The following is a 27453-nucleotide window of genomic DNA, read 5'->3' as shown; positions in this document are numbered from 1 at the left end:
CCGTGTCGCTTCAGTCCCTAGTTCCTCTCATGGAAGTGGTATTGCGTTCCCAACACCAGAGAGCAAGCAGAAAGTTTCTGCTTCTGCTAATGAGTGTTAATCAAGCTTTACCCAGTCAAAAGGAATAGACGTGCCAGTAGACCTAGCCTAACACAACCAGCCTGGTAACATCATTTTCCCAACAGTTACTTTAACTAAACTGTTGTAAAGTAAACAAACATTTAAAGTAAAGTGTTGGTGAAATCAGACTTTCATTATTTCTTGCTTTCTTGTAACTGGAAGGTGTGTTTTTTAGTTTAAAAGGCTGGGCAGTTTGGAGGGGGAAGCCCTTTCCGCATTTGCCTTTACTGTGTTTTCTCATAGATCATGTACAACATGCAGAAAACAAGCAATTCTAATGTCTTAACGAGCCTCACTCATAAGGAAAAAAGAAGGGCAGAATGTTTCTGTTCAGTCACTGGTTAAAATATTACCTTTTTATTCTACTTCTTTCTTTGCTTTACAAATACTGCATTATAAAAACAAAACAAAACCACATAATTAATCTGCATGAGATAGCTGGGCTTTGAAAGTCTCTTCTGACTGTGTACGTATGTCTGAAGTTTTTTTCTGCAGTGTCCAAAGCACAAAGAAAAAGTTGTGAGAGGCAATACTACCACTATCTTAGGTGACTGAAATATTTTCTGAAACAAACTACATCCTGATCCCTGTTGTAAGGGATGTACAAAGTCATGTGGGGTTTAAAACCAAAAAAGAAAAATAAAGGCAGTGTCAAACAAATTCTTTTTTTTCATGTTCATTCATAGTTTATTAATGACTGCATTAAAAAAACAAACAAACATTATTTCAGAGTCTCTATTCAAATGTGAATGTTTAATCATAGAACTGGGGGACCTAGCCAGCCTTCCTTTTGCTGTCTTCTACCTTTATGCAAATTGTAAGCAATTTATTGTGCTCTGGGTTTTACTCCACAACAAATGCTTTAATACTCTTTAAAATCACTTCAATTATGCCATATAATAAGTATACAGTAAACTCTGTGCTTGGAAGTATGCATATGCATGATGAAAATGTACTTAGGAAACACATTTCAGTTTCAAACTTCCAAATCATTGTTGTAATAAACAGTGACTGAAATTGATTCTAAAGTTCTAACAGGTGGTTAGAGTGCGGTACTGGATTCTGATCTGAATCAAAATGTAAAACATTTTTACATCTGAAGTACAACTTGGCTTATTTTAGGATATCGCTTTGAGTTTGGAGATCACTGAGTATTTTCATTCTCATTGATTTCGAGAAGTACCTGTTTCTCAGAGATGGTGAAGGGGCAGGATATGGAACGGATCTCCAAAGCGTGTTTGTCTAAAACCAGATTGGCCTTCCTGAAGGCCACGGTTGTTATGCTGTGCTTCCCTTTGGATCATTTACTGGGAACATGCTTGTAGACAGTTCCTCCTGACGGTCAGGAGTTAATCCAGTGAAGCTGGTGTTCTCATTTGCTTTCTCCAGTTCTTCTGTCTGCAAAGTGTTGGCAGCATTTTGTGAGATTTTGTTAGGTGTATACTTTGTCCCTTATTTTCTTCTTAACAAATGTTTGGGCAGTTGAAGTATTATTTTTTTTCCCTTTTTTTTTTTTTTTCCCTGCTGAGTCATATCCTTTTGGCGTTTGTCTTAGTTGTTCAAACCAAACCTCTGTACCATCAAAAGAATAATGATTAATTATAATACTGGCAAGATCTTTTCTTACAGGACTATGGGTTTTGTTCTATATGTTCTCAATGCTTTTTGCTGGCAGCTTTTTCCAAGAGCGATAATGAGACTTATAATTTTTATTTTCTTCTTAGAATATTTGTTGGGTAGTGAATCCCACAGGGAAATCATGTAAACTGAGAAAGGATACTTTCTTGTAAAGTTAAGTGTTTTGTTATACTAATAAATGTTAACAGGTATTTTGTAGTGGCATTAGTTGCTTTGTCCTCATCAAACACAGGCCAAAAGGAAGTGATAGCAATGTCACCTCTGATACTACACTGCTCGCACTTCTCACAGGTGCAGTCTCAATGTGCTCAAAGACACTCCATCAGTTGTACTGGTGTTTTAGCTACTATCTGGTTAAGTTCTATCTAATTACAGAAAGGATGAAACAGATGTCCTGACACTGTGTTTTAGTGATGGTTGTTAAGCTCTGGTAGAAAAAAGACTATGAGAATTTTCATCTCCCTGTTTCTTCATAGAAAAATCCTTTTTCCTTTTGGTTGAATTTAACACGCTATGGCAGCTGGAATGGAATAGGAATAGTATATATTCTTCCTTAACTACAGTTCTTGCCATTTTCAACTATGTTCCATTTTGTGTTTTTCAGGCATTTCTTGTTTAAGACATCTTCTGGAACTACTCCACTGTTCAGTAGTTCTTCCCCTGGTTACCCGTTGACCTCAGGAACAGTTTATACTCCACCTCCCAGACTGTTACCTAGAAACACATTCTCCAGGAATGCCTTCAAGCTGAAAAAACCCTCCAAGTATTGTAGCTGGAAATGTGCTGCTTTATCTGCAATTGCCGCTGCAGTCCTGCTTGCCATCCTGCTAGCATATTTCATAGGTAAGGCTGTGTTTTCTCTGTCAAATCACATGGCTATGTCAGCAAAAAAAAAATTCAGCAGAAAAAAAAGGATGGTCAGTCTCTTTCACAGATTTATACTCTTAATGAGCAAAGAAAATTATTATTCCTCATATTGAGTAATGAGAAAAAATAAAATGTTCAGGTCCCGTTCACTGTCATAAGAGCAGTGGAAGCAAGAAACCAATTCAAGATTCTCAATGTGCATTGTTAACTTTAGGTGTTAGATATGCATTTCTTATGTTCCAAACAGAAGGTGATAATGATTTTTTGATGCACTATCATATGTTTAAAAAATATTTGGAAAAAACACTGTGATAGGTGGTGCATCCATATAAGTAACAGAAGGTACTGACATTTGAATTCAAATATTACCATCACATGCTGCCTTTGGATAAAAACCACAAAAGTATTTTGATTAACAAGTCTCGGTCTATATCTGTCTGTCTGCCTAAATTCCAGGTGGTTTTAGATAAAAATAGTTAGGTAATTCCATTTTGTGGGCTGCTGTTTTCCATATTCCACAGGTTCTCAGAATTTTCTAAGAACAAATTTAGAATGGGAACTAAATGTTGTACTTATTTCCTGTGATTAATATATTAGTACTGGCCACACCATGTCCTAATTCTTTCTGTGGTTTTTCAATAATTTTTTAACATGCTTCTGTTATTTAGTCTTTCTTAATTTTAGTTAATTTCTGATTCCCACATGCCCCCCTCCCCCCTCCTTGTCTGTTGTTTTGGAGGTTTTCCAAAGTGCCTACACAGCTAGCTGTGCATTTTGCACCATTTACAGTGGCTTCAACGATAAGTTGGTGGCAATGACATGCTGCACAAACTCTCTGTCTTCTCTGAGTAAATGGCAAAATTATGGTAGCTTGTCGATATTTTCTGTTAATACTTTCCAGACCTATTCTGTGTGGTGTTTAGTTTGTTTCTGAAACTGTTCTCATATATAGGTCTACAAAAGACCTATGTATGATGTACTGAATTCTCTCCCTATTCTCTGCATCTGAAGAGAATAATTTTTTAGGTTGGGTTTGTTGGTTTTTTTTTTTTGGGGGGGGGTCCCATATAATCTGATTTAACAGGATAGGCAGTGTTTTCTAAGGAAACCCCATTTTTCATACTAATGAGCTTTCATATGTAATTAATGTATACAGTAGTAAGAGAGAGCTGACTGGCTACTTAATGCTGCTGTCTCTTTAGGCCAGGCCTACATCCCAGCATACTCAGTGCTCAGAGCTAACCATCCTTCTGTATTTCTCCTGTAGGAGACCTCAGAAGAATAACAGGCTTAGTTTGATATATAAATAAAAATATTGGAAAGCACATGATTTATTGAACTTGACAGTTATCATACAACAGCTTTCTGTTTGAGTGATTATGCACACGGGAAATGATATACTGCAAGTTGAATATTTTAATCATGCACATAACTTTGAAGTGATGGATTATGAAATGTATTTTTCCTTGGTATTTAGGTTACTGTAATCTAAAGCAAAGCTTTGCAACATGGTTATTTCTTTATACACTTTCATACACTACGACAAGAGTGAATGTCAGCCAATGTATCGACCCTTAATAATTGATGAATGATCTATTATCTCAAGTAATGACGTGATACATTTTGACAGAAGTTTTTTGATGTCTTCTTTCCTGACTAAAGAATGATGAGCACAATAGAGTTGGCTAGGAACACAAGAAAGCAGGTTTTAGGAAGAGAGTGTTGGTTCAAGGATTAAATAATAAGCTACCTGACAAGCTTCGTGCCATACACAGTAAAGAATAAGTATATTGAAGAGTAGCTGTCAAAACCAGAGAATAGGTGCAATTAATCCTGTGAATAAATTTGATGGATCCACTGTGATCATAATTTAAAGCAATGGAAAAAGGAGAAAACAAAAGAAAACTAAAAACTAGTTGCATTGCCTTAGGTGCATGAGAACAACAGAAAGATAAAAGGGATGTGCTTTAGTTAGGCCATTCGTTAATTTAATTCCCTCACTCTCAGGAAATCTCGTATGATTCATTCCACATGACAAAGAGCAGGCATAAGGCCATCAGCTATAAGCTCATCCACCCATCAAAGTGCTGGGACTTGCTGTCTTCCGAAAGCACAACTTAAGCTGCTTGGTACTTAAGCTGCTAAATCATCTCCTTATTTAAAAAAAAAAAAAAAAACAAAACCAAAACAAAACACCCCCCCCACACACACACACAAAAAAACAAAAAACAAAAAAACAAAAAACCTACCCAAAACCCCCCAAAACAACTACAACCTGAAGCACCTTTCCTTGTTCTGCAGTTCTCTGGAGGATTAACTTCTGGGTATGTGCAGAACTTGAGTCCTGGGAAAACTAAATATCCTTTCTCGTGGGGAAGGAGCAGCAATGCAAAATAGCAGCTGTCCCACTCTTCTGCAGCTCTTTTGGAGCTCCTGACCTACTACTCCCTGAACTGCTGTGAAGACAAAGTAACTGTCTTGCTCTGTCAGGAGGAAAAATGTTTTTCTGTTTTCAACACAGGTGACCAGAATAATGTTCAGATCAGACCGAAATCCCAGTTCTGTCCTAATCATTGAGACAGTGGGAAAGTGAGAGCTGTTAATCTACCAGGAGAGCTGGCAGCCTTGGGACGAAGAAAGATGTTAAGTTCCCCCAAGACATGCAGGAGGAAGGGCAATACCCCATATTGTAGTAACTCCTCCTGATGTATTTTGCTGTCAGATCTTCAGGCTTAGGAGAGGCTTTAAAGGTGCTGATGATGGTTTTCTGCCATCCACAGAGAGTATTTCTTGCTCTCCACCATAGCAGAGGTTTTATCACTAGGGATACGTTAGTTAAAAGTAATAGTTACAGAAAAAGTCATCAAAATTTGCAGCAAATGATTCTGCTGCTTAGGTTTGTCAATACATCTAGGCTGTGTGAAGATGACCATATCAATGCTAATTAAGATTATTGCAGGACTAAATGAAAAAGGCAATCCCTGCCAGTATAAGGTAAATTATATTGAAAGAATGCTCTGAAGTTCTCATAGTCTTCAGGATTTCTAAATGAATTGTCCCATAATAAAAGAGATGGGGGAATTGATAGGGATAGATCACTGAAAAAATGCTGTCTACACATTTAAACATGGGACTTTCAGAGGGCTGCCAAAGATTATGGGGTGGCATGAAAAAAAAATTCTAATAATGGGCCATTTAAAGAGACAAGCAAGAAAATTATCATAAGAGATAGAAAAGAATAAATATTTTAGAAATTATTTAGGTGTTGCTGTTGCCTTTCTGATAACACAAAAATAAAAATACAGTGAATGAAATGAAAGGGCAGCATGTTTAAAGCTTTAAAAATAAGTTCACAGTGCATAATAACCTTTGGAACTTTGCCACACTACATAGTTAATGTTAAATAAAGATACTACTGAGATTTTCAGAAGTTAAAACATTTGTCAAAATAATTATAATATGCCTTGTTAGAAGGAAAACTTGGAGTTTCTTTTCTTTTTTAAAATACGTGTAGACTGATGGTTTAAACAGCAAAATGTCATCAAAGTTTGGCTATTTACGTAGCCTTTTCCTTTACAGAGCAGACAGTACCATTGTATCAGATTTTCCAAAATCTTCCTCTGAAACTTACCCTGGCTGATGTCCCGGAAAAATTCCTACAGGTCTGGGTGGCACTGGTCTGCTGTGTTGTGGCATGTGTATGTGCAAAATATGCTTGGTTTTGTATGGGTGCGGTTTACCATCTTAGATGTACTGTTCTATACCTGAATTCCTTTACCCTGATGGAGTTTCTGCAGAAAATTTGACACACATCAGTCACCAGGCTGAAAACAAGTCAAGTAAATTTGGGGTTATTTGTTAAAGGGATAGACATAGGCAAAAAAATTCTCAGATTGTTTTCATGAAAAAGAGCTTTTTAAGATGTTTCTGTGGCTGAGTGTTATACTATTTTTGACAGCAGAAAACGGGAAAAAATCACTTCAGTTAAATTTTTCCTTACATTGTATACAGAATGCTTATTTAATGCCAGGTTTATCACTTCTCCCCTGTTTCTTCAGTAGCCACATGGAAATGCAATGCAGAGCATATGTTGCTAGTATTGCACAATGTTTTGGTAAATTCCAGCATGCAGTATGTAAATAAAATTGTCGACAATCCTGAGACATACGTCATTTCACAAAGCCCAGGAGTTATTCCTATTATCCAGGGGTGACATATGAAGAATGTAGAACCAGCCATTCAAATTAGGACATCCTGAAGACATTGGAGTGGTGGCAAAACCCAGTTACAAGAAAGTAATTTATTAAGTGTCAAAAGGAAAGCATATACCACACATACTGTCTTTGTCAGTATTCACTTAAGGGGTTAAGGGAGTGATGAAAGCATTTGTCATGTTAAGTGAGTTTTTAGCTCTTAGATTCATGCCAAACTTGAAGAGGGGGAAAAAATAGAAAATAAGAAAGAAGGAAAGAAAAAAGTCACCTTGTGTTTTTCACAAAGTAATTGCTGCCAAACTTAAATACCGCATTTTTGTAAGCCTTTACACTGCTCTGATTTCTGCCAATCTAACTCTGAGCATCAAAGAACATCTGACCATCAACATGTCAGTACGTTAAAAATGTTGTAATTTAAAGTATTTAGAATTTCCCTTGGAAAAAAAATAGTATCTTGAGACTCATACTGATAACTATTCGAGTACTTGATACTATTTTATCTACTCCTATCATGTGCAAGAAGATAAAGGAAAAATAAAAGGAAAATGACAGAAAGAATATGCTTGCACTACATTATTAGTGCATATGTTGCACATGAAAACATTATTACACATCTATTTTTCAGTGTTATTTGGCTTTAAAGGCACAAGGTTTTCTGCCTAAACTTAAAATTATACATTCACTTCTGTGCTATAGAAAAGGCTGAATTGCCAAAGGGTCTGGCAGTTAATTAAGAAAATGAAAATGTATTTTTAAAAAAATTATTTTATTCCCTATATATATTTAAAATCAGAGCCTGAAAAATAGCTGTGAACAGAACATAAGGCAGATAGGCAAATAAACAGTTAATTTATTTGGTTATGCATCTTATACCCACAAAAGTATTAGTTTCTGTGACAGTCAAACAATAAAATGTATGGAGTTTGTGAAAACTATTAAGACTTGGAAGTGGAAGTCTCATCTTTATTCTGCATCAAATATGTGTATGTACCACATCTGCATAAAATTGTATTCTTCAGGTGTTGATATCAACTTGAATTACTTTATTCCCACAGATGACTGAGGTATTGGCTAATTTAAGTGCTCGTATGAAGTTTCTTGCTAATTCATAGTTGCAGTTTCTTCCATTCGTAAGTCCAGTTGTCTTTTTTACCGTAATTCTACAGAGCAGCATTCTCAAAACGGTTCGCTCAAGTATATATCTTATGTATCAATTGATTTTTTCTGAGTTGTTTTTGACAAATGGCAACCTAAGTTTCATTTGATTTCCTGTGTCGCATTTGTTGTTTTTGGCTTGTAGAGTCAGGAAACCACTGACTTTGTCTTGTCCACACTTCACTGAAATAAAATATGCCAGACATTTTGAAAACCAAGACTGAAAAAAGGGAAAGCCATGCAAAGATGGAACCTCTGAGAGGTAGAGGTCATCTGGCTGCCAGTCACTGCTATCAGATTCACTCGAAATCAATGTAAACTGAGGGAGCTCTGTATCTTGCAAGATTAGCTGATGACAGAAGGTTCTGTTCTTAAATTTGCATTGAAAATAGGTGTCAGTTAAGGGGCAATAATTAAATTTTAGAATGTGCCTGTCATATTCTAAATGTCACACATTCAGTGATTCTTATTGACTTATATCAGTCAATCTGAGAGAGAAAAGAGGAGAAGTAACTCAGTAAGCTTGTCTGACGCTACTGCTGAGAAAAGAGGCTTTGAGCCTTTCAGGGAAAAGCATCTGTCCCCATTCCATAAGAAAACTATGCACTAGTGCTGGGAATTGTGGAGCCTGGCTCCAGGAACTTTAGATGTGGCTTTCCAGCCTAGCAAGTGTCCTGCTTCATAGTTCAAAGCTGTGAGAGATTCCTTCAGTGAAGGAAATAATTTTCCTAAAGACAAAGTGCTCCAGCTGCTGTATATGCATAATGCCACAAAGAATGGGAGGACTTTTATGTGAAGTTACTGAGGTATAGTTTGCCTGTGCTTTTCCTGAGTCAAAGAGAAATGCTTGATCTACAGATTTGTTCTCAGAAAGCCCAATGTACCTATCGTTTTGCCTAGCAGAGCTCTCGGAGCTAATGGAAGAAGCCGTCTTTCAGTGTGAAGGGGCAGCATGATCAGCCTGTTCCATTCTCTTTGACTTTGCTGAGGATTTTCATACCATAAACCTCAGCACTTGAAACTAGACTGAGGCTAATGTTTCCATAACACACAAAGTGCTATCACGTGCTTAGCACTTGAAATGGAAACCCATTTCTGTTTAGCTACAACGTTGAATAAACTTACTCTGAAACCTTGGAAAGAAACAGGAGGCACAAGAGGATGTTTTCTTTTGGGGTGTATTATTGGGGTTGTGTTTGGGGGGACACATTTTTATGTGGTTTTTAATGCATATTAATGCACAACACAATCTAGGATGGGTTGAGAAAACACTTTTCACAGATGCTGGTAGTGCTCCCCAGAAGCTGTTAAAATATATTGCTGTGAACTTGAGTCAAGTAACATCACTGCCTGGCTGATGCTAGCTGTATTATCTGATGATGCACTGCTCAAAACATGTCGTGTGGTAGAGGTTAGCATCACAAAAATGAGCAACGTGATGTAATAGGTTAGCAATGGCTAACCTGGAAATTTTAGTGTGTTTAAAATTAGTAGTTTAGTACAATTATTATTTATACAGTACAGGTTTGGGCTTTTTCTACTCAAACCTGCAAGAATGGCTTCCTTGGAGATGCTTCTGCTCCTCCTCCCCCAACTCCAGTTGTGAAGTACATGCTGTGCTTCACATGCATTGTCATTGTCCTACCATGCACAAACTAGAAAATACCCTGGCTTTCATAATGGCTGTGCAACGGCGCCTATTCTCACTTTCATCAGTGCAAATACTGAATATTATGATTTTTATTTTTATTTTTTTTAGTCTAGGTTTTAATCCCAGAATCACAGGTATGAAGTCTTGTCAGGGCAAAGAGATAGCAGAGATAAGAAGATGCAAAACAAGTCTAGCAGGAAGTCAGGGGAGAAAATGAAGAAAAAGCTTTGAGATACTTTAGTGAGACATGCCTTATAACCTAGCCCAACATACTGAGATGAGAACATTTTTCAGGGGAAGGGTGAGCATAAGGGATATTGAAGATTAAATTTTGCTAATATGATGCCAAGTCAGAGATACCTATCAAATAAAACTGTGGTCATTCTCCCTGAAAAGTCAATGTTCAATATCAGTGTAAAATGTCTCATTTCTGCCTAGGGAGACATTGCTCTGTTAGCAGCTATTTATATTGAGATCACCAGTTGATAGTTTATGGATTCATTTATATTGATTATTTGTTGCTGTGCTTCTTTGTTAACTCACTGTGCTGTTTTGCATTTAACACGCTTCTGGATTTTATTCATTTAAGTGTAGAAGTACATGTTTGCCTTTAGGAATATAACTGTTGCTCAGTGGGGTAATAGCAGATTGAAAGATGCGACATGGATTTTCTAAGTGTGGGTAATGCAGCTCTGACACACTATTATGAAAGCCATGAAAAAACCCAAATAAAGAAAACTTAAGCATACTAAAGAAAGAAGGAACTTGCAGGAAGACAAAATATAAAAGTGGGAATTAAATTCAAGTTGTGAAAATAATAAGACAGGGTAACAGACTACAGAAATTATGGAGCAAAAGAAGTTGAACACTAGGAAGAGAAATGACACATCAGTACAAAATGACAGAAAACTTTGCTCACCATATAATATAACATGGTGAGATTATCTTCTTTCAGTAATTTAAAAAACTCTTTATGAAACAGTTTTCAGATTCATTTCAGCTTCTGCTTATTCAGGCTTTAATTCTACGTAGTCTTGAAGCACCATGCTTTGAGCCACCTGCTCATGTCACTAGTTGGATAAAAAAAAATCCAGCTATCTTATGTGTTCTGTATGTCCAGTAATAAAGTTGTTGACTTGCCAAGGTCAGTGCATCTGAATAGCACGCCATATTCATGGGGTGTTGTGCCTTGTTATTAATGCCTTATATGATAGCCTTGCAGTTAAAATCAGGAAAAACAGTGTCTTCCATGACAGCCTGCCTGATCCCTGGGACAAATTTGCATTCCAGATTTATGTTTACAGGTTTATAGGATAATTCAGGTTGGAAGGGACTTCTGGAGATCTCTATCTTCTGCTCAAACCTGAATCATCTCTGAAGTCCAGTGTGGTCTTGAAGACCTCCAAGGACAGAGATTGCACCACCTTCCTGGGCAACCTGTTCCACTGTTTGATTGCCCTCATGGGGAAAAAGTATTTCGTTATGTCTTGAACCTTGCTTCAATATATATTGTCTGTCCTCCTCTTGCCATGTACCGGTGTGAAGAGCCTGGCTTTATCTTCTCGATGACCTGCAGGTATGAGTAGGCTGCTTTGAAGCCCCCCACAGCTATTTCTCCCCCAGGCTCCATAAACCCAGCTTCATGAGCCCCTCCTCCCAGCGCAAGTGCTCCAGCCCCAAACCATCCTGGTGGCATCTGCTGGACTTGCTCTGGTTTATCGATGCTTTTGTTGCACTGAAAGGCCCAAACCTGCATGCGTTGTCCTAGAAGCAGACTAATGAGTGCAAAGCAGATGGGAATAGTCATCTTCTCCAGTCTTCTGGCCGTGCCTCTGTTTCTGCAGCCTGGGATACTGCTGGCCTTGTTTGCTGCCAGGGCATGTTGCTGGCTCATGTTTAGTGCTCAGTCCACTGCGACCCCAGGGCCTTTGATGCAGAGTGACTCCCCAGCCAGTCAGTCCCCAGTTTGTGTAACTGCAATGAGTTATTCCCATTTCTAGTGACTTGAGGCATTTCTGCCTGAATAATGATGCATGCTAAACCCTTAAGATATGTAGTCCTTTGACTGAGTATGAGTGAGTGTTTGTTTTCCACAACAGAATTTGACCATGATGGGGATAGGTGAGCCAAAGCCTATTTTATGTACCAGGTTAAGGGGTGTAGGAAGGGGAGGTTCCTTTTTTGACAGATGCATGTATACTTTCTTAATATTCAGGGAATTCTTTCCTACTTCATTTCTCATTTTTCTGACATCAGAAGCTTGAATTACAATGCCAAAATGAAGAATGTAGTTGGTTAGAAAAATCATGTTTTGGCTTGTATGTTGAGCAGATTTGATAATGAGAGAATCACTATTGAGCTCTACTGTGTGATTATTAGACACTGTTAATGTGTTTATCTTGGCTATTACTAAGTAATTACTAGAAAAGACAAGCATTTGTATTAATATAGCTTCTAAATGCAAAAGGAATTTCATTCTCTTATGTTGATCTTGCAGAACCTTACCTAAAACTTTAAATATGCTCTGGGTTTAGTTTGTTTTCTTCTCTGGAATGGCCAGAGTTATCCCCCTGTGTTCTGTTTAATTTTTAAAAGGTAATATACATAATGCATAACAGTGCTGCAGTTAATTTAATTTTAAGCTTTTTTTAATTTGCTGGTTGGGTGATCAGCTGATTTCTTCTAACATTCTTCTTACTAAATACTTTCTGAAGAAAGCCACAGAGTAGAAGATGTGTTCACATACTAATGCCAGTGTGGCGGAATAGGTTCCCCATTTGCTGTGCTGTTTCTGCAGCACTTTATTTGCCTTGCGGGAATTGACCTGCATTAGGCAAGACTCTTTGAAAGGTCAGTCAGTCTATTGCATATGTGCTGCTTGTACCTGGATGCTAAAGGTTGTTTTGCTTAGGTCTGAATGTACTGCATTATTCTTGCAGTGACGTTTTATGTTTTGTATGTTTGTATCTTCTCTTTGCAGTGTATTTATTTCTCCTGCAAGAGACTTCCTACTTTCTGTAAGATGCAGATGACTGCACATAGTATACATATACACTAGTATAGTAATCGGAGGCTGAAGAGTTCTTTGAAGAAGGCAGGAGATTATCAGAAGGCCCTATCCACGTCTCCTTCAGCAGGAGCCAAGGCATGAACTGCTGAGTCTCAGTATCCCAGTTTGGCTGCGTAAACCAGCTTGAGCACTGTTGTACCAACAGCAAGTGCAAAGCCAACCTGCTACTATCAAAAGATTTGGCAGCGTAGCTGGAATAATTCTGTGTAGTCAGAAGAACAACATTACAAATTTTCAAATTTTAATCAGGAAATTAGTGCTACAGCTATGCCTCCTAAATATGGAAACCATGAAACCCATGTGTAATTCTAGGGGAGCTAGTCTGATCCAAGGCTTGCGGTTTATCAGCAAACTCAGGTTTTGCTCCTGGTGGTTGAAATCAGTCCTCACTGAATTCGACTTGTGAGGGTAACGTTTTATTTGCAGAAGAGATACTTCTTCCATCAGAACATACTATTGCTAGAGGATTTCTGTGTTCAGTTACGAAAAGTCTTTAAAGGAGAGGAAAATAGTTCTTGATATGCTGAGAAAATTAATAGATGCTGGAAAAGTCTTGGGAGTGCATAGCAAGTATCTCAAGTTAATATAAGGGTAGATATGAACTTATGACATCTTTGCTGGTCTGTGGTAAATGCAAAATCAAGTGAAATAGAAGTTAAATAGTTTCACAGCAGGCATGCTAACAGTTACCAGAGAAAGGCAATACAACACTGTAGTCCCATTTACCTCTGCAGTAATGGGTTAGAGTGCCTATATCATATAAGGTCTTTTCCAAGGAGAGAATTGTACATGTTTGTAAGAATGTGGTGCAGAGCTGGGACCTAAAAATAGAGAATCGTGTTAAAGCTGGCCACAAGGCAGCAGAGAGCATAAAGAGAAGAGATGCAATTTAGGCCTGTAAGATTTATTGAGCCAAAAGTTTATTTCACCTGTTATTTCTTTCTTCATGTATGTCCCCTTCTGCATCTTGAGACTCCATTAATCACTGAAATGCAAAACTCCAACCACATGAGAAAAAAGAAAGAAGAGCCCATAATGGAGCCTGCTCATTAAGAAAAGCTCAGGGATCTGATAAGTCTTACTTTCGCATGGCAAGTTTTAACTTCTTTTTCTTTTTTTCTTTCTTTTTTTTTTTTTTTTTACATTGTTATGTCATTTTAACTCTTAAAATAATGTTATTGTCTTTACAGCCAGAATAAATGTCAATGTTCTCTAACATGGGTCAAGGTTTGGGGGCTTGTTCATTAAGAATATGAGGGTCTTTTTCAACAAAAAGAATTTTTCTGCACCTCTGGAGGCTTCCTGAAAATCCTCAAATAAATAATAGAAAAACAGTGATTTAAAACCTAATTTCTAATACAAACCAGACCAGGCTGTCTAGATGAAGAATAAGCTTCAATAAATGGGAGACAGACGCAAGCCTCTTCAGTATGAAGAGTAGCGAGGATGCAGAAATAGAAATCGGTTTTTCATTACATGAGGGATTATGCTTCGGCCTGAAATGCCAAATATTCTGTGGACCGCAGCTGCACTTTCTGTCTGCTGTTGTATTAGCTGGTAATAGTAAAACAATGATGTGATGGTGGAGACAGCTATTTGTTCTCAGAAATACAGAAAAGTTGTTTTCCTTTCCTTTGCTTGGATTGCCATATTGTACTCCATGGCGTATCTTAAACCTCTATCCTTTTGCAGCAAATGGGCTACAAATTAAAATATACTTTCTCCTTGAGCACCACCTGAGGATGCACATACAGCTGCTGATGTGCTCCCTTAACCAATTTTTCTTCTGTCGTTCTGACACTCCTTAGTCAATTCAGGGACTCGTTATTTGCTTGCACGCCTGGGTCACTGTAATTGCCTAAGCAGCCACGGGCAAGTGCTGCCAATTAGGCCTGTAGCTAAGGATGTGTTACTGTTACTGAAAGCAGTGAATTTATAAACATTCAAGAAAACAGCAAGATGCATTTTGCTACTTGATTGGTTTTTAGTCATTTGCTCAGCGCTGCCTACTCTGATATTAACAGCGAGACTGGAAATAGTACTGGTTTTCAGGATGTACTTTGGTGAAGGGTTTCACTCAGTCTCATCATAGAATATTTGTAAAGCAAAACTGCTGAGGTTGAAAAGCTGTGATTTTCATCTCTTAGATTTTATATGGCTCTCTGACAGAATGAGTTTTATCTTTTGCTCTGGGACAAATAAAGGTTTAACAACATCTAATACAGGCAGTTCTCTTCAGCTTTAGATTTTTTTACTTTTTTCCAGTCAAAAGTCTATGCATGTTCTTGCTATAAACATCACTGTGAAAATAGTCTGCTTAACTCTATTTCACCATGCAATGAAGTATTGTTTTAATATGTTGCTTAACTTTTTAAAGTGAGTATTCATAAATCATTCTTCTTTTCTCCCATATTTACCCGTAGAAAACAGAAAGGCTTTTAAATGCGGTGCAATTTGCTTACCATTGATTTGAAACTCTCGGAATACTAGACACACAGCAGGTAAACAGAAAGAGTGGGGATTAGCTTTGCTTTGCTTTTGGGTGCATTTGAAAACGTTCACATTTGAGTGTGGTTTCCATGATCTGAGGAACATATATTTAGCATGGAATTCACTGGTTTTGAATTCCTGGATACCAGTTTCAAAGCTGTCCACATCCCAACCTGCATTTCTGACCCAAGCGTTTTGCTGATGGGTCGTCCCCAATACAGTACAGCACAGCTGAGGTCTGGGTCATTGGGCAGGTGCAGCCTGCTAGAGCAATCCGTGCAGTCCCTGCACTCATTCTGGCAGCATCTTCTTCAAGGGCCCCAGTAACACGGGAAAAGAACGATCTGCAGGTTGTGGATTGTGCTACAGATCCTCCCCTGCCAGGCACTGGCAGCTCTATGGCCAGAGCCTTGGACTGCCAGTTCACATGGTGGATGCCTTTGCCCTGTACCTGTGACCAGTGTGCACTCCGACATTTCCCAGGGAAGGGACAGCACATGGCCTTGGACTGACTTCATAAAATCCACCCTGTTTTTTACCTTTTGAATATGGAGCCTTATTTTGAGCACAGGTCTTAGCTTTTCCTGTTGGAAAGGTCCAAACCAAAGCTCAGGGCCCAAAGCTTGGGAATTCTAGGTCTCTTAACACATGGATTATTTTTTTTTTCAGCTGTCAGCTATCCTTTACATACTTTCAGCAGATTTCAAGTGCTCTCCATTAACAGCTTCTGCTGTGTGCTACAACTTGTATACTCTGACAACCTCAGAGTAGTTTGAAAAAGAGGTAATGATCACATATGCTGCGTACCTGGCTTCTTTCTTTAGTATAGTCATGATTTTGGAATCTTTTTTTTTTTTTTTTTTTTTTTTTTTTAAATATATATATATATATAGTTGTACAAAGCAGTTTCCTAAGTTCAGTATTCAGGGGTTTGACACATGTGTGACTCAACACAGCAGAGCACCAGGAAATTTCTGTGTGGATACTTTTAGCCAAAATTTGCAAGTTTTCTTACTCAGTTTTACTGTGGGACCCCAAATCCCTCTTTTTTTTATATACAAAGGACTTTTGTATTTCTCACGAGGCAAAACAAGCCTCAGGTACCGAGGGGTAAGATACCGGGTTTGGGAGGTGGCAGTGATTCGGTCTTACTTTGCACAGTAAGGTTGCTCATGAAAATCTTAAGGTGAAACATTCACAGGTTTGATCAGAGGGCAGGAGGAAGGCTTTGAAAGTAAGTTGATTCTTTTGAACAGTCATTGTTTAGCTAGTCTCAGCCATAACGGTTAGGCACACAGGTACTGGTTGGTACTGGTGAAGGCATACAGTCATGTGGAAGATAGCTGAAACTTTGTTTCCCTGAGCTGGAAGTTTAAGCACAATCATGTCCTTTCTTGGCTGAAGGAAAATACAAAGTCCTAGATGCTTTCTCCTCACTTGAGTGCCTGTAGAGCTGTGAGCTTCTTCCTACCCTCTTTTGCTGGCGTATCTTTTTGTGAAATATGATTTCCATCAACATGCATGTGCACTATTCAGCATGTGTTCAGTCTGTAGTAAGCTGTTACCTATCAGCCAGCTGGGGACTGGGGGGGCCTTCAAAACCCGTATGTGTCACCTTCATGAAAATATTCCCTTTATCAGCTCAGGAACTGGAAGTCTTGCAATTATTACCCCCGGTTTTCAGTAATTTAGTTGTCCTGCATGCCATTTACAAATTGAGACATTATTCCTTAGTATAAAATGCCATTTCAGTTTGAACTCTCTGACTAGTGTGGTAAGATAAAGATAATATTATTCTATGATAGTTTTACCTTTTAAAGCTTTTTCTAAATATAAATAGAGTTCTTCCCTAAAGCATTTTCTTGGAAGTCAAAGGTCTGGATTGAAATGGCAAGCTTATAATAGAGTTTGGGCTGTAGATTATGGAAAGGCCAAATTTGTAGTAGAGTGAATTATATTATACATGTCTCTAGTCTGCTTATTGTTTGTGTTTATATGTATAGATGCCTACAAATTGAACAGATTACCACATGTATATTATACTGATCTCTTTCCCTGCTTTCTGTTGTGTTACTAGATGCACTTACAACACAAAAGACTATGTACATATGTCTTACTAAAATAATATTACTGTAAATTGACAGAAACAATGACAATATTTCCCCTATTTTTTAGGTTGCTTAGTTTATGCATTTGTCAGAATTTCACCCTAGGCCCATTCTTGAAAATATACCATGTGTATCTTTCTGATGTTTGTTGGAAATGCACCTGTACGTAAAGTTGGGAATGTGAAAATTAATCATAGGTTGTGTAGGCTTTTCTGCAGCAAGGGAGACATTTACAAAAATAGCTGAGGCAGTAACTGGAAATACCTTCATTTTCTTTGCGTAAATTCAGCTTCTTAAAGTGTGCAATGTTTTGGAGTACTCTAGTACATATTCGCCACCAACACTGATAATTAATTACAAAATTATACTTTTTTATAATGAGAAATGTGACTTAGACCCATTGTTGCTACAGGGTTGGCTGTAGTTCCAGTGCAGCAATTTGCGTAAGTTTTACTAGAGCATGCCTAAGGTTCATTGAGCACTAAATCTAGACTCTCCCAACAGATCTACAGATAAGCTGGGTCTGCAGGAAACTGCTGTTGCCTGTGTATGTTTTTGTGAAGGAGGGCACTAGAGAAGGTCCTTAGGCAGAAGCCATTTAGGGCAAAGCAGTTTGTCCCCAGTTATGAAGTTGGGAAGAATCCCTCTAACTCTTATTTTGACAGTAAGGTTTGTTTTAAAACCAGCGGGCAAAACTGCAGCTGAAAGTATTCTTAGGCACCTCTAAAGCTTTAAAGGAAAGTTTTCTCTCTGTTTGGCTGGCTGAAGGTTAGATGCAATCTCCTGCGAACATGGAGTAAGGGGGGAGGCAGGGGGGCCGTGCAGATTTTTCACTTCTTCCTCTCTTAATGTAGGATCATCTGGATTTGACCATCCATTTCTTCCCTGCCCTTGGCAGTGGTGCAGGCACCACTTCACAGTGTCTCTCTGGCACCATCAATCTGTTGTATGAGCTTGCAAGTCAGAAATTGGCTGGGATGCCATGCTAGGAAAACAAATAGCACTAGTGTCCCAGCCAAGGACTAACAGATGGGGCTAAATTCTGCTATCCTCTTAGTAAATCTGGCTAGAAAATTGATAGCCAGCTTTTTCAACTTAAATGGAAACAAAGTTTGTAATCCCAGGTCTACAAAAGGAATTTAACGTACCACCTCCTAGCACTTGCCTCTGTGGTTGAAGTTAGGGTTGACAGATTTCTTTTAATCATAGCATTTTATTTTTTCTTCCTCCCCCAGCAAATTGTATTTCCTTATGGGCATTTTAATTCTTGCCTGTCTGGACATCTCTAGATGACCCAGATATTGCTGGTGTCTTTCAAGAAAATGCAGTATTAATTATGCACTTGGATTTTACTGAGGGAAAACACATAATCTGTGGTGTTCTCTTAATTAAACAAGAGTTTGTGTAGAAGCCAGTATTCTAATTTTTAAATTCCTTAAGAAAAAGTGAGCATCTTATTTAGGAGCAATAAAAATTTTGTAAGTTTTATTTATTTGTAAAGGAATAGCTGCTGTGATTGAAATTAAACATGGAATCATGCTGCTTCTGATTAATTCTAGCACAGAGGAGCCAAAAAGAAAGGACTTGATCTTTCTGTAAATAGGCTAAAATAGCTTCTGGGAAGAAATGATAGTTGGAGGAATTGAAAAGGCAGACAAAAGTTTTATTTCCTGTCCAATTAAATTATTTATTCATTTTTTAAAAAATAATGCTTGAAGTTAAGGCTGTGATTCACTGTTTTCTAGAATTGAGATGTTAATGCTTATACTTAATGCTAAGCTAGCTTATAAGCACTTTACTGTGGGGAAAGTAAATGTTATTATTCCTACATTCTAGATGACTAAATTGAGTTTCAGTAATGTATATATTTTACATTACTGTAAAAAATGGATCTTAGGTCTGGTTTTGAGTGTATGTTTTGAGTAGTATCTGTCTCTATATTCTGGCATTTAATAGTAATGTAATAACTAGATCTAGTGAAGAGCTTTGGGTTTCAGAAGGAAAACATAGCACAAGGTGGTAAAGCGTGATAGACATGCCATGCCTATTAAAACAGCAAAGCACGATAGACAATTTATGCCTATTTCCAGGTAGTTTATTGATAATCAAGCAGCTTCTTCACCCAGTGCTGAAATGATAACACAAGATTCACTACACTTGCTTTCCAAAGAAGCCTATATGTTCACAGCACATTTGGAGCACTGTTTTGACATTGTTTTCCCTTACGGTAGGCAAAATAATTTGTTCTAGCTAACATCTCAGTACCTTTATTTATGAATAACTAAGATTTTGTTAGTCATTTTAATGAAGTATATCAGTATGCTATTTAAGATGAGTTCTGATATCCTATTAAAACTTAATATAAGAGTCAGCTAAGCTTTGGGGATTTGTGTGTCAGTGTTTTTCTCACTGTCCTGCTCCACCTAAACACTAGTTCCCCAGCTAGTTTGATTTTCCCAGGTAACTTTATGCAAGAAGAGGGCTGTAGCCCTGTGTGCTACCAAGCAATTAAAATCTTCCTCTGGTCTTTTAGGATGCAGGGCTTGCTCTCCCAGCACAACCTTATCTATCCATCTTCATTTCAGAACCCCAAATTATTGTCCCTGTGGGGCAAAGCATTGTGTTTCAGGCTGTTTGCTGGGGAAACACTGCTCCTTGGAGAGGTGCAGTTGTTTCTGCACTTCTTTTCTTCCTGTAGGCTGAGCAGAGGGGAAATAGAAATCAGCATTCCCCAGCTCTGAGAAGGCTCAGGGGCAAGCAAGCCCATGACTTTAAGTAAATCCAGTTGTTGTTGGCAGGATATCAGGTATGATACCCTTTGCCCACACTCAGTGCTAAGTCACATTTTACCATTATTTTAGCTGAGGTATATTGTTTTTCCTGAATAGACAATGATGAAAGAGCAATTTCTTCAGAGTGGGAGTGAAGCTGGACCACTTGGGGAATCTTTCAGTGCTACTCGTATTCTGAGAATAAATGGCAAATATCGGATTCTGGGGCTATCAGTCTAGTCTTTTTTATTAGCAGGACAGTCATCTTAAAAATAAAATGAATTTAAGTACAGTCTCACTTGACAGAAGCTGTAACAAAATAACGATTAAATATTTTACATTAATGCTCTGTTCTGAATGGAAGAAGACAAGTTTTATTCTATTTCCCATACAACTTGATGAACATAACTTTATGCGGCAAGGAAAAGGAGCAGTGTGTTATTTCTGCTTTCTGGTTGATTTTTTTTTGGAGGGGGTGCATCCCAGCCCCCCAGTGAAGCTTTCTAAATTGCTGTGTTTGCACAGTAATATGCCTTTTCCCACCTCTGGTTTACTCATCCATCTTCTAATGCTGATACTACACACTCCTCCTTTTGATCCATCGCGTGTAGGAGTTCTGTTTTGTTTGTGTTACTGTTAGTAGCGATAATGTGGTTCCTCACTTAAGAATCCGCAGGAACCTTGAGTCTGATTCCAAGGAAAGTAATTTGTATGTTACTACTGAAAAAAAAAATAATCAGTCTTGCAAAAGAAACAAACTATAAGGAGATGTGAATGCTAGCAGTATCTATTTGTTTGTGATGTCAACAACTCTGTTTGCCAGTATTCCCAAATCACTTTTAAAAATTTAAATAGTGGTTTTGTGGAAAAGACAGTGAATATTTTGGTCTTGACAGTAAGATCATGTTTTCATCAAAATAACCTGATACAGATTGATTAGGAGAGATGTAAAGCTACTTTAAATATCTTGTGTTTCTGCAATACAGATTAGTAAAACTTAGATTTGTCTTTCTTGATTGTTAAAGTTTGACTCTGTAGAATTTTGTTCCGTTTCTTGATAGCTTTTTATTCTTTGATTTCTCTGTGGAATTAGTATAGAAAAGTACAAATTTTGTTGTTGATGTATGTCAACTGAAACACAGCTGGGAATGTCTTATTTTACTGCTTTGAAGATTGCTCTTTAAGTGTTTGTATTCGGGTGCAACAGCAATGGTATGCAGTGTATTGTGCTACTAAAAAATTCAATAGCTTCAATCTACAGCATTCATATGCCACTGCCTGAGCATTTCTGCCAATAGGTCACAAGTGCAAAGATAGTCAGAGTCCTTCTCCTTCCTGTCTTTTCCTCATCCTCTCCACAGGTTCCATATATTTTGTCAGTTATCACCGCAGCAGGTGCTTTATGGCAGATAGAGGCCCAAAAACTGTGAATGGAGTAGCACATAATTTAGCAATTGATTTACAAAGCAGACACTAAAGGGAAAAATGCTTCTCTCTCTGATATCAGCGGGCAACCACGGAATCACCAGCCTATATGAATGCATACTACAGTTATCCATGAGGAAATTTTAAGGTAAACTAAGCTAAGCAGCATGCTGTGGCTAGCAGCTGGAAGATGTCGAAGAAGGGTAACAGAGCGGAGCCTGTGCCAGTGTCAGGGTTAGTCACAGGGGCTGGATCCAGGCCGCACAGCGCCCGCCCGGCCATCCTCCCAGCACTCCTGGGCAGGCCCTCACCAGCCGGTCCTGCGTCCCTATCACAGTTGGTCATCCTTTGCAGGGCTTGTGTCAAGGAAACTCTTTAGTAATGACAAAATCAAATCTGTCTTTTGGGAAAAAAAGGAGGAAAACCAATGGTGTTATGCTTTATCTTCTCACTTGTGGCCAGCTCAGTCTCCAGCACACCAGGGCCTTAGGTACACCAGGGTAACGTTACTGTGGCTGCTTGAGGGCTGGTCAGATTTTGAATTGCAGCATTTCACAGTGTTTCTGACAAATCAAACGTGAGGATATTTAACACAGGCTGTTAATAAAGTAATATCTTAAGTGTCTACTGCATCAATATTTGCTGAATCACGCGCAGCCCTTCCCACATTTATTGTATGTGGTTTTGGTTATAGTGTTTCTGACATGGCAGAGACTAGCTTTCTCCCATTTTTCTTGGGAAACATGGAGAAATTGGGAATGATTGAGACAAAGCCCGTGCAGTGCCGGTGCCAGCATGCGGGCCAGCGGGCGAGGTGACAGGGGGCCCCGCAGGCGAGAGGGCGGCGCCCCGGCATGGCAGCAGGCCACAGCAGGCCGCAGCAGGCCTCACAGTGTGGGCAGGAAGCCATGACGTGTGTGAGGAACAGGGCGGGTGACTAGGAATATCTGCGATGTCAACCTGGTGCTAACAAAGAAATTAGTTTCCCAGCTCACTAAACATTTGTTTTACCCAGAACAGATAAGGAGCCCCAGAGGCTCCAGCAGAGGGGATCTGGCCCTTTTTGTAGATGAGTGAAGACCCAGGCTTTGCTGAACTCTTTTGCTTTTCACAGTACTGAGCTTAGGGCTAGAAGCTTTAATTTAAAGTCTAAATCATGCAGAAGCTGATTAAAAGGTACTGAGGGAACAATCTTGAGTTAAGACTACAGGGTTTAACCCCAGATTTCTTTCCTTAGTCTAATTATCAATTAGACACGTTCCTGTTGACACTGCATTCTCCCTCATTTCACAAAGCTGACAGTGGCTGTACTCTTCATATGCAGAGTTAAGTTGATTCTTGGCTCTTACAAGGGAAAAATGCAGGTCACTTTAGTGTAAACCAGTCTTTCTTGCAAATACTAAGGATTTATTGCCATTTATCTAAAGATATGACAAAAACTGGTGTGGACTAGCCCCTGCACTTTTCATACAGTCCCACTGCATTCTTCCATGAAGAGATAAGTTCCATTTCACTGTTCTGCATGCAGCTGTTGAACTTCAGTTAGACAGCACCATGCCTGGCACTCTGGCGATGGGTCCATACTAAGGTGTAGCAGGCATGGGGTACTTTGTTGTCCATAGTTGGTCACAGAGCAGAAAACTGGTGCTGTGAAGAAGACCCAAGCCCAACATGCAGTGCCGTAGGGTATGTTCTTTCCTCCAGCTCACTGTGGGGGCTGTTATGGAAATCAGTGGAAACCATAAAACATGTGACAAGTGGCCATGTAACACTTAAGCTATTTAGGCATACTTTTATTTTGATATCTCCTATAATGAAACCTTAATATCCTTGCCATTGAATTTACATGACAGATCTAGTGAATAGCCTAGAAAATGATACCACTAATTAAGAGGTATCTTAAGGATTGGGTGCAGAAACAGGTAAAATGTATTCATTATGGCCCCATTCTGCAAAATTTATTCCCGCAATTATGGCCATCAATGCTGCCACAGCTATTCTCAAAAGTAAAGTCTGCATTTGTAGGTAAGATTTTGGAGGCTTGTTCCCAGTGTTCTGATATTTTAAGGGTTGCTAAGTTGCTAAGATACAGACAGAAAGGTAAGTTTATTTAATACATTTTTTTGAATGAATTTTATAAAATATTACTGCGATCTGTGGTTCACTAGGTTATATCTGAGGCTTTGCTGGAGTGGAATTGTCATGAAAAATAGTATGGACTTGATTCATGATTGCATTATTCCTTTTTCACACTGATATAGCTACATTGAAAATAATTGGCTTAGACCAATGGGGCATGAAAAAGATGCAGGGATGAATTTGGCTCTGTATCTTGAAATGGAATATGTGCCGTTTTCTGTTCAGCATTTGCTGTACCTTAAGAAAAATCATAAGGCAAATTGCATCAAATCACACTATTAAAAGAAACATTTTCCTGTTCTTTGCAGTAGAACTGATCTGAAACATTTATGTGTTCAGAATTTTCTCAAAAGCACGATCTTTTTCTTGTCCTGTATTTAAAAATTGATAACCAAGGGGAAAAGACTGTTGAGTTATAAAACCAGTTTTTTTCTTGTAATTGTGTCATCCACTGGTAAAACATAATTGAACTCAAGGTTTGCATTTGCAAATGACCTTGACTAAAGTTTTACAATTCAAAGAATTCATTTAATGACTTAGACTGTCTAGAACACCAGAATTACTTTATGGGGCAAAACCTGTGTAGCTCCCACTGAGGACCCTGTATACAGCAAAGTCAGAATGTAACTCTCGCTGCCTCTTATGGGATGGTTTTAGGCTCTGTTTACAAAGAAAATCAGTATGGGGCAGCAGTTCAGAGTAAGGCTGAGTGATCTTAGGAGTCTTATTCTTGCCTATGGCTTGAAGAACTAGCTTGTAAAGTCTCTGGATGTACCTGGCTTGCCAATCTCCTGGAACCAGTAGCCCTTTATTGGCTCCAGCTTTGGGAATAATCTTCGCTTCATTGCTTTCTGCAATATGGAGGCTGGTTTATGTCACGAGGATGACATTTCTGGGTTGTGCATGCTGCATATTCTGAGCACTGAAATAGTTCCTACAAGGGCAAAGATGACTGTAACATGTGTGCTTTGGTTGTTGTAATTCCCTGGCTTACACTGCTATGCTATATTGGTTATGGAAGGAATAAATAATGTATTTCTGTCTGTCAGCCCCCTTTGCTCCCTTCTCTCCTCTCCTTTCCCAGATGGAGGCTGCAGGCTCAGGTTTTTCCCTCCATTCAAGTTTTTAAACTTTATTGGATATTTTTGAGTGCGAGGGGAGGGAAAAGAACTACAGAATGATTACATACCTCTAAGTGCCTGAAGATGAAAATCCTGTCTTAATTTCTCACCTTTAAGCCACTATTCAATTTCTTCTTGAGTAAATACTTCCCTAGAAGCATTGGTGACAAAAGCAGTTGTCTGCATGGATGTCCCCTTGTAAGCATGCCTTAGATTTTATCCCAGTCGTGCTTACCCAGGTTGCGTCTGAGTATAGTATAATGCACTTTGGAGAGTGAATGTTCATTGCGGATTAGAAGTACAATCACAAGTTGATTGGAATATATGTTGTTCTTTCTAACAAGTTCTTTATAGTTTATTCTTTAGGGATCTTTTAAAAGGCATAAGTCATTGGCTTATGATTGCTATTCAAGGTAAACTGTCTGGCTGTGTCTGGCAGTACCCTTCCCCACATTCCTCTTTTCTGCCTTTAACTCCCTCACTAAGTTGTATCTTCCTGCAAGTATACTCAGGTAGGATGACAGAAGAGGGAGAAGAAGAAAATAAAAATATTTTCTCTCTTTAGGAATACTGATCCCCAAATAGGGTAGTTATTTGCATAAATTTTGTGGGTGCAGTTAAAACCCACAGACAAGAGAAACAGGTACTAGTTGTCTGCTATAGTATCATTGCTCTGGACAGGGATGTATATACAGGCACAGGAAGGGCAATGAAACAGCAGAAACCAATATGCAGCTCACTGACTCCCTGTGCAGTGTGAAGTAAATGCGTGCAAGCGCTGGGCTGAGACCGCAACCACCTCAACATAGTTCTTCCAAAGGACTTTGGCTGACATGCTCTGCTTCCTCTGGCTGAGGCTCCTGGTTTGATAGCCAGCCAGGTATATGTCCCAGTAGTTTTTAAGCTTGTACCCGTCAATCAGCTGTATTCTAAATGGACCGTGGGTGTGGACAACTGGTAGGTAGGGAATTTAATCTTTTGCCTCTGCTTGCTGGAAGAAGAATTGCATGGCATTATGAGTGGGGAAGCATTAGTAGTTTCCTAGCTGGCACATCTGGGTTATGTTAGCAGTGCAGAATCTGTAGGAGATGCAGCTCAGTGTAACTACATATGTCCCTGGGCATCAAGGTATCTTTTTTAATTTTTTTTTTTTAATTATTATTCTGCCCTTTCTGGATATTTACAGTTCCGCTGTTTCGTAAAAGCAGAGTTCTAAACAAGGAACCTTGGTCAAAATGTAGTACCTGCTTACTGTAGTCTCGCTGTTAGTCTCCATGTCCCTGCAGAACTTAAACGATGCTGTGAATACACATATTTCAACACCATCTGGGGTGTTTAAAGGTATTAAACATGGCTAAGCAATGGGCATTAATAAAAACTTTACTTGAAGGGAAGGGTGTTATAATCATGCCTTCGGATTTCCTCCTTTAGGGCAACCCATGTTTTAATGACCTCATTGGAGTTTCGTAAACTTGACAACCTGCTAGATGCTGATTTCTGGATTTCTTAATACACCCCCTGGTTAAGAGTTCGTGTTTGTCATAGTCTGCTCTTTATCTCCATATCTCATATAAATGCTTTAAAACAGGTGAAACTCAATGATCAAATAAATGCTTCCTTTTTAACCTGGCAAAATATACATAATTTAAGAAATATTTTAAAATGGAACTTCCCATTATTACCAGTGCTATTGTGAGAACTGGGCTGAAAGCCATACAGTTCCTTCCTTGCCAAAATGGGGCATAACCAAGCTTTTTTAGCAGGCTTTTCATGAGTGTCAGTCCTTACATTGAAAGCTCCTATCCTGTCACCTGTTTTTAAATGCTTCAAATTTAGGAAGCCTGCTGCAGGTGGTATCAGTAGTTTTACTGATCTGAAGCCTTGGGCAAATTCATTTGAATTGCTTTGAAACTGCATATTCAGAATTCAATAAAATAAGAGGGTCTGATGGTGCAGCTGCAGCATATCCCCTCCAGCTGGGTAAGCTGAGATGTTTCAAGGCCCTGGACTAGCAAAGCCTGGGTGCGATGTACAGATTATACAGATAGCTGCCAGGGAACAGGTTTTGGCAGGCTGGGTGCAGCAATACCCCCTGCCAGCAGACTTGGGAGTAACAGTGGCTTTCATGCTATGTGGCATCTTTTGCTGGCTTTCCTAGACAGAAATTTGTTGGTGCAATAGTGGCGGCAGGCCAGTGGGAGGGGATTGCCTCAAGGGTAAAGGGATGGAATGTAGGAAAAACAATAAAATCAAAATGCTCCAGTTGTTTTGAAAGTGATTGGCTATCCTGAATGCCTTGGTATGGATCCAAAATGATCTGCTCCGTGGGCGGGTTTCGTTAAATTGCATTCAGAAATCATATTTGCCCTTGGGCAAATACCCTTGCTTTTATGCATACTAGGCAAGTCACGTGCACCAAAATGGAATTCACATGGTGCTTTAGTCAAAAAGCTAATGTCAGTCATCATACCTTTTATGCATATCCAGTCCCTTGGTTCTTTATGCCCATTTAAATATGCAGAAGTGCTTTTTTTTTTTTTTTTTTTTTTTTTTTTTAACCTTGCCTGTAAAGCACTGATATATAGATATATAGATATTGGCCACGTAATTTATTGCAGTATAGACCCTTCTCTGCATATGTATTCAGCACCTACAAATATAAATTAAAATCATGAGGCATAAAA

At 38.7% G+C, this 27453-nt stretch overlaps 1 protein-coding gene across 20 annotated transcripts in view; it reads left to right on the top strand.

Annotated features, from left to right (window-relative positions):
• The window catches only part of TENM2 (teneurin transmembrane protein 2), a 1028597-nt gene that overhangs the window by 845772 nt on the left and 155372 nt on the right, over positions 1–27453 (top strand). For all 20 annotated transcript variants that reach the window (XM_080399947.1, XM_080399949.1, XM_080399942.1 and 17 more), the window contains one exon: positions 2363–2601. In XM_080399947.1, the coding sequence (XP_080256073.1) occupies positions 2363–2601 (239 nt within the window). The remainder of the gene's footprint in view (positions 1–2362; positions 2602–27453) is intronic.

Source organism: Falco punctatus, assembly GCF_963210335.1.
Source record: "Falco punctatus genome assembly, chromosome: 8".
Classification (NCBI taxonomy): domain Eukaryota; kingdom Metazoa; phylum Chordata; class Aves; order Falconiformes; family Falconidae; genus Falco; species Falco punctatus.
The sequence above is the reverse complement of the archived record's forward strand: the minus strand, read 5'-3'. Positions and strand labels throughout refer to the sequence as shown.